General features: G+C 29.5%; 1 protein-coding gene across 1 annotated transcript; it reads right to left on the reverse strand.

Moving 5' to 3' along the window:
- LOC124841663 (uncharacterized) lies at positions 1 to 1,148 on the reverse strand. The gene is made up of 2 exons (XM_047317977.2): positions 939 to 1,148; positions 1 to 821 (listed from the first exon to the last, which is right to left on the reverse strand). The coding sequence occupies exons 1-2, from the start codon at positions 996 to 998 to the stop codon at positions 243 to 245; spliced, it is 639 nt and encodes a 212-aa protein (XP_047173933.1). The 5' UTR covers positions 999 to 1,148; the 3' UTR covers positions 1 to 242.
- Positions 1,149 to 9,004: the final 7,856 nt, after the last annotated feature.

Raw genomic sequence — 9,004 nt, forward strand, 5'->3', positions numbered from 1 at the left:
GACCACCAAAAGGAATGTTTATCATTTTCTAAATAAATAAACAAATAAATGCAATGATTTCTGATACACGGAAGTTCATCATTTTACAAGAAAAAAAGAAGCCAGATAAAAGTTACTAATAGTTTTAGCTCCTTCTCTCTCACCGTCTAACATGTTTAAACACGGGTCCTTTACTTTATATCCATACATGCACAAAATCTATTTACATTACAGAAGAATTGAACATAACACAAATATACTGTTCATCTCCGAATGAAATGCACGTCCCCTGATTGTTGATCAACATGCTTAATCCATCTGCGTCCCGTGCTATTACTTCCACAGGCAGACACGTGTGCCATGTCGAGTCCCTTCCCCACGGGAAGAAACGCCGAACGAACCACGCGCCGAGAAGAACCCTGCGCCACCAAGCTCCGCCATATGAAACCCTTGGAAGTTGAATTCGCGTTCTTGCAGAGCAACACAGCGCCTTTGTTACTCAGCTTCGCCAGCCTCAGCACGCGTGGAAAGTCCTTCCTCCGGGAATCCACAACCAAGAAGTCCACGCCGACCAAACCCTGAATCGCCTCCTCCGCCTCCCCGACCACGATCTCCGCCTCGACCCCTGCCTCGCCCATTCTCTCCGCGTACTCCGACCTGGCGCGCTCGTCGGGAACCATGCACACGTGCCTTCCGCACGTGTGCGAGCGCGCCACGGCTAGCCCGATGCTGGTGGCAATAGGTCCTCCCTGCGACCACGTCTCCACTATGAGCTGCGCGTTCCACCCCGCCGCCATGGCGGAAATGAACTCCGCCACTCCTGATTCGCTGAAAACCCGACACTGCACGAAACGAAAAACAAAAATCAGTGTAGATCACAACACTTGAAGGTAAGCAATAATCAATAAAATAATAAAAGAAGAAGCAACGTTTGAATTGAAGAAATAATCTATGCTTACAGATTGGACTGTATGGATGTATGCTCTGGATGCTCTCTCAGGTGACCAGGTTAGTTTCATATTGGGTGTGATGTGTTGGTGATGATGTTGGTGATGGTGTTGGTGTGAGTGTGAATTTGGAAAAGGAGAAGAGAGGGTGTGGGTTTAATTTATGTAGGATGGGTGCAGGGGATAAGGGTTGGGTTCAGACAAAGACCGTTGACTTTCATGCTTTGCTGATTCAACTAACGTATGGGATTACGATGGCGGTGGGGTTTGGGGGCCGAAGACCAATACCCTTTTTCCACTCATCTTTTTCTCGGTGCTTTCTTCCTCAGGTGTATGACGTGGCAATTTCTCATGGAAAATTCATTTTTTATTTAAAAAATTAATTTTAATTTGGTCAATATATATTATATAAATATTAGTCCAAGACAACAAAAAAAAAACAGTGAATGGTATCCAATTTTTTGGTGGTTTTAGATTGTTCGTGGTTGGCATGCCATTTTCATAAGTCGTGTTTAAGATGCAGTTTGCGGCCTTGCGGACCAAGCCGACTCTGATCATTGGTCATGCAACAAAAATATCCGCGTTCCACGAAGTATCAAACTTCCTTCTGTTCCCACATCAGGTATGACACACATGATGATATTTCTTTTTATTTATTTAGTTAGTTTTATCATTCTTACATATAATAAATATTAAACAAAAAGCAGTATAGAAAATTGTTGTATATGTAAATATTTTTCTATGTTTTCTGTTATAACTTTACGACATAAAAGTGTGACTTAATATATTTCTTTTTCAAGACGATTCAGTGACATCACTACAATTGGAATTTTAGGCTATTTGATTAAACAACATAAATTGCTAATATACGTAACTAGCAATTTAATATCTAGATTGATATTATTAAGATTCGAATATTAAAATACATAAACTCTTGTTATATATTTAAGCACTAAAACGATTTTTACCAGAAGATATATCGTTTTTGCTCAACATATTAAAACTAGTTTTGTGAAATTATTTGAGGATTTGGAGGACATTTTTACAGAAAAATATTATAAATTTAGTTGGTTTTAATTAATTTTTTTATCAGCTACTGCAAAGAAATGATTTATCTTTATGCTTGGGTTCACGTTAAAGCGGGTGATTGATCAGTTGGAGAAAATGAGCTAAAGCGAGTTGAGCTTTACAGGCTTGAAAGAAAAAGACAGTAGAGAATGCAAAAACAAGGGTCAAAAGGTGGAATGCATTCAATCTAAAATGGTATGAATAGCTGGAAGTACAAAATGGAAAATCAAAATGCAGAGAGAGAGAGAGAGGATTTAAGATTGGTTCCAGAAGGAAATTGTATCTGAGATCACTGCATCCCTAGTTAATAACTAAGAAAAAAGCTATTGAGTAAATGATATTTGGTTAATAACTGTTTACTACATTATTTATTAAGAAATTATTGACGATTATTATTATTAAAAAATATATATGAAAATATAATTTCTGTACCTAGAATAGAGACCCGGGTCTTATTCAAACGTGTCAAGCACTTGCCAATAAACAACTCTGACTAACATCCTAACCTTACTTCGGAACCTAGAAGCGTGTAAATCCTTGTATGAAGGGCTGACCACATAGCTTAGTCAAATTTATTTTGGTCCGATCTATTAATGGTATGTCAAAAATGAATCAGAGGACTGTTCATCAAAAAGAGATGAACCAATATATATAAATAAATATTAAATATATATTTAATCACATGAATATATTTTAAACGATTAATTAATATTTTTTATTATATAAATTTAAATAATTATTATATTTATATGTTAAATTATTCTATTAGAACTTAATTATAAGAATTAATTATTTATATTAGAAATTTATCATTAATTAGATTTTAAAAATTATAAAATAGAAGAGAGACTTGTTAAATATTAAATACAACCTACAGAAATTACAACTCTTTTATCAAATAAAAAAATTCTTTCAATTCTGGTCATACAGAAAAAAAAAAAGGGTCAATGTTCGCTATGTCAATTAATTAACGTCGGCCCTTAAGTTCTCACATTCCTTTTATCACAATTACTTGTTGGCCTAAATTTCTAAATTAGTTAAAGATGTTTAATAAAATATTTTTTATCTGTCTTAATTACTATTACACACACACACACAATAAAAAATACATATAAGGTAATAATAGAAATCAAAAAATTATTAATATTACTTGAAACTATAAAAATTACTGTCAAACAAACATAAAAATAATACATTTAAAAACCAGAAAGAGTAATTAATAAATAAAAATAATTTCTTTAAAAGTACCGTATTGCATGGAATCTTTAAAATATTAAAATTTTTCTTACATATAAAAATATTTGTAGTTATATTTTAATATTTCTTGGAACTTTTTCAATTTTATTTAAAAGTAAGTAAAAATATGATTGAATAATGTATTAGAAAATAACTTCACATGTTGTCGAGAGAATACCATTTTTCACCTCCAGAGAATATATATATATATATATATATATATATATATATATATATATATATATATATATATATATATATATATATATATAACGAGATTACAAACTTTTAAAAAATTATAATTTTACAAAAAAGAGAAAAAAAAGTATAAAGAGCCTGCCCACATATTTTTAATTTATTTTATCTAGTTGATTGAATATATTGAAAATTAAGAGTTTTAATGTATTTTTTTTAACTAATGACCCATTCTCTCTCTTTTTTTTATCCAATTTTTAATAAATAGTAAAATTATGTTAAAAAAACGTGTTAAAATCTTGAAAAAAATATACATGTTGCTAATATTGATCTAAAAGTATTACCGTCAATAGAAATAAATTTTACATATTAATTGTTTTTCACTAATTTTTATGTAAGATAATGTGTCATTCTATTTTTAATATTGTATTAGATGATCCCCGGACGTTTTCAGACAGAACACGTTGGACGTCCGGATTAGAGCACTCAACCCGGACGGCCATGATAGATAGGTTTAGGGAGGTGATTAAGGTAAAACACCGATTAGAGATTTGGGCTCGGGATTGGACCATGATTAAGGCTTTGCTAATTCTAGGCTCATGGCCAAAACTATAAATACAAGTCAAATGTAAGAGGTAATTAATTGCGCATTTATTCCAGTACTAAAACGACCGATCGAACCTTTTTACTGACTTAAACATCGGAATACCTTTAACAAGTATTTTCCAGACGTACATGACGAACGAATACCAACTTACGGAAGGAAGGATCACGAGGAGAGACTGGACGAACGTGACCGAGTATCCTCGAATTTAGGTGACTCGACCTCAAATAAGAACAAATATCAAAATCGATATCCATTAATATATTTTCAATATAATTCACGGATGAATCCAAGTTCTTCTTTTAGAATAAATAATGGAACTCAAATGCTGACCAATTTTTCTATTCTGAACCATCTAAAAATATATGTTCTCTTATTTATTGAGTATCTTAAAAGTTTGATTTTTATATATTTAAAATAAAAAAGAATAACGTTTCTTGAAGTAACTAAAGATAAAAATTATAAAATTAAATTCACCAATATTAAATAATTATAATATTTATATTCCTTAATTTCTTTTGTCTATCTATCATCAAACATATCATCATCATCATGCACTTTTTTGCTGTTGACCTAATCTGTTATAACAACCGGCCTCATCCGTACCTTTAGTATATTCTTCCCTTCATATTTATAATCTGCTAAAAACCATGGATTTGGTTCAACGTAGTACTTTATTTTTCTGAGTAAACAATTACTTTTTGGATTTCAACACTGAAATACAATTAAATCAAATAGCAATAATAAATAATATTTTAATTATCACTTGATATGGGTCGAATCAACCGTTCAAAGTGTCTTTCAAAATCTAAACATTTAGAAATCTAAGTATTATATTCGTTTAAATCATTAAAAAATATCTACAAACGATACTATTAAAATCATGTTTGAGAGTGAATATATTTAGTCTATTTTATTATTTCAAATCTTTATTTATTAGTTTTGAAATGAATTTTGATTAATATTAACTTAATTACAATTTAATTATGAATAATTTTTTTTAAATTGACTTTAACTTTTTGTCCATTTATTTTTTGAACTTGTTTACTTTATTTTCTTATCTATTTTATAAACATTTTTCTTCCAATTCTTCCAAATATAGATAGGAACACATTTTGAATTATGAGTAAAAATTTTTGACACACTTAAATATTTTACATTCATTTAATATTATTTTTATTTATTTTTTCTTTTGAAACAATACAAAATTTTATATTTTTTTTCAGTAACCTATATTAAATTAATGTAAAAGTGTATCAGTAGCTAGATGAGTTGAAAAGGTTTGTTGTGGTGACAGAGAGTACCTGATCCATACGCAAAGCAGTGAGATAGTCAAAAACAAGGTTTGAAAGTAGCGAAGCGAGTATTATTATTGTATGTAACGTGTTTTCTGTGGATTTGTGGTTGTGAGTGGTGGTAGTAATGCACTAATGCTGTGTCAGTGTTTATGACAGATGCATGCAAACACATATAATGCAAATCCCTTTGGTTGTTGTAAAATGAATACAGTTATTTACTACCATGAAATGAAATTAATTACGAAGAAATGAAATTAATTAGGAAGAAGATAGTCTTCAATTCAAACAGAAACAACAATGCTACGCGTCACTCACATTGCCCAACACAACCTACCTACTAAATTTGTCAGCCACTGGTTTTCTATCAGCACCAGAAAAAACCAGAAAAAGGTGTTGGGGAAAGAATCACTTCTTCCCAAATTAGTTCATAACTTCCTCCACTAATAAATGCTTCGGTAAAATTAATATTATCTTTATTTAAACAATAATCATCCCAACAATAATTTAAAAAAATTCAATCGATACCGGTTAAAAATAAAAATTTATTATGATAAATACAGTTCACCGGTCATTATATTGATGACATTTTTTTAATAAATATTATGTTGAAAACTCTAAAAATAAGGTTAAATTATAATATATAAATAAGTGTAAATTTTTTTTTATAAATCAGTTTTTGTGGGTTGAATTATGGTTTAAATTTACTTTCTAATATAATATCAGAATCATATTTAGAGTCTATTCTAATGATATTTTTTGTTTTTAGGCATTTCTATTACACTCTTGTCGGGCCGTTATCGGACCACTCAGATATAATTCGTCGGTCATAAAAGATAAATATTGATGACATTTGTAAATAATTATTAAATTTATTTTGCTAGTTAATTTTAGATCTAACGTAATAAATATTTATTGTTCAAGATATAACCATCATAATAATAACTTACTTATAGAAGTATGGTTCAAAGTAATCTTATCTTTTAAAAAAAGTTTAGTAAGACTTCATATTTCGTTAAAAAATGTTTAATCCGAAAAATAGGTGGACTTAAATTATTTTTTAATTTAAAAAAAAGTCTCTGTCACGTCATCATCACCATTTCTAGACAAACCTTAATTTCTCTCCAAGAAACCCTAGCCGCTGCATCATGCCGTCACCGCCATCCTTGCTGGCAGCCGTCCTCTACAACGCATCACATGCCACCACCAAAGCTATGTGACCAGAACGCGAGAAACCCTAAGTCTCCACAGTTTGCTTGTAAGTCTGATTGTGGTTACAGGTTGAGGCAAGCAGCGGCGCGATTAGTGGTGGAGAAGAGTGGCGATTCGCAATCTGCAACAGCTGACGATTTGGCTAGTGGTTAGTGGTGGACGATTATGTGGTGGAGATTGGACGACAATGCTGCTGGTGCGACGACGATTTGGCTGGTGCGAGGGTGATCGCAGCATAGCAAGGGGTCGCGTTGGGTGGTGGCGCGAGAACGAAGGTGAGATGTGAAGGTGATAGAGGTGCAACAGAAGGGAGAAGACACTTTGATGGTGGCGCGTGATGTGTTGGAGAGGACGACTGCCGGTGAGAATGACAGTGACGTTGGAGAGAAATTAGAATTTGTTTGGAGATGGTGATGATGATGTGGCAGGGGTGACATTTGTACCCTTATGTTTTTAAGAGCATGAGGAGAAATGATCGGATTGAACATTTTTAACAAAATATGAAATATTACTGAACTTTTTTAAAAAGTGGGATTACTTTGAAACCAAACCCTTAAAAGTAGGACCAAATGATGTATTAAACCTTCAAATAATAATAATGAAACTTCAATACACATAAAATACATTGTTAAGTTAAGCATTTAAGATTAATACTTGTTGTATCTATACCAGCACATACTTATATTTAAAAAGTTCTAGTATGAATTCTACTTTCATATTAAATAAAGATGAGAGATTCAACGATAACAAAATCCAATATCTCATCACCTTAAAATTTTAAATTATAAATGGTGATAATCTTTTATATTGGCTTAAGTGGTATATCTTATCATTGATAAAATTTCTTAAAAGATCTCTCACACAACAATTTGTTAGTTTCAACATTAATTCTCCTAACTTTAACATTAAAGGTTTTAAATTTTTTAACATATCCTTACTTTAAATGCATAGAAAATACATTTAAAAGTACAAGTGTTCATTTATTCTATAAAAATCCGATATAACCTAAAATATCCTCACATGTTCTACTCGCCAATTATTTACATATTCAAATATTTTACTCCACATTTCTAATATAAAAAAATCTTATACCAAAATCCACAACTTAAAGACACAAATATGCAATAAATAATTTTTTAAATTAAGCTAATTTCTCCTTTCTAAATAATTTTGTTGTAATATGAAAACTATAAGCAAGAGTACTATTCCGATGTAATGTTTTTAAAAATAATTTTTCATAAATAGGTAATTTTTAACAAATTATAAAAATAAGCAATTTATATTAAGGCAACATAACTTTAATGTGAAAAGGTCATGAGATAACAACGTAAATCACTTTTAAAACTAAGATTGTGTTAAATATTTCAAATTATGCGTTGGTATGACATGACTTTTATAAAAAAAATTAAATTAAAGTTATATCATTTTGATTCAATTTTAAATTAAAAAGCATTAAACTAAATTCATATTATCTTGACACGATTTTAACTTAAAATATTATACATTAAAGCAGTGTTATTTTGATACGATTTTTTCATAATAAAGTTATACAAAATTGATACAATTTATTGACTATTGTAATTTTTTTCAAAATCCCAATTTTAATAATTTTTTTTAAATTGCACAATTTTAATGTTGTCAAACTATAATTTATATTAATATAGGAAATGAGAAACTCCAAAAAAAATGGTCACCTTAAATATTCATCAATTACACTAAAATTAACCTCAAGCCCTAAGCAATGCATGATAGGTTTATAAGAAAATAATGAAAATTAAAGAGAGGAGTGAGTAGGATAAATTACCCAATATTATTTAGAAAACCTACACAAACTCCTAAGGTTGATTGACACAAATAACAGGGGGATGATTTCAATTTCAAATATTTAAAAAGAAGAGAAGACAGGAAAGAGAAAAAAATAACATCAGGCTATGTTTTTTTTTTTTTTCAGCATATTTACTATTTGTGAAAGAATAAATGAGAATAACATACTTGTTTGTTTCAAGGAATATATAGATATTTAAGAAAAAAAATTTGGAGAGATGTGAGGTTATAATTTTCCTAATATAAGAGGATTGAGAGGTAAAGAATGTAATTATCAAATGACTGTTATTTTTTAAAAATTTCAACCTTTTATTTATATTTGATAATTAATAATCAATAATAATAAAATAATAACAATAATAATTTAATGATAATAATAAGTTTAATAACAGTAGTACTAATGAAATATAAAGTATTTAAAAATAATATTAATGAAGAAAATATACAACATCTAAATAAAACATTAATAAAAACTATAATTAAAAAATAAATAATTAATAATAGTATAACTTTTTTTATAATTTAATATTTAACTAAAATTATTTTAATGGATCACATTTTATTTTAAATTAATTCCGTCTATTGTTTTTTTTTTTAAAAATCATCTTAATTTTATTTTAAATTAATTACATATAGTATAGTTA

This window comes from Vigna umbellata, chromosome 10 (genome assembly GCF_029865625.1).
Source record: "Vigna umbellata cultivar VRB3 chromosome 10, Vumbellata_1.0, whole genome shotgun sequence".
Classification (NCBI taxonomy): Eukaryota; Viridiplantae; Streptophyta; class Magnoliopsida; order Fabales; family Fabaceae; genus Vigna; species Vigna umbellata.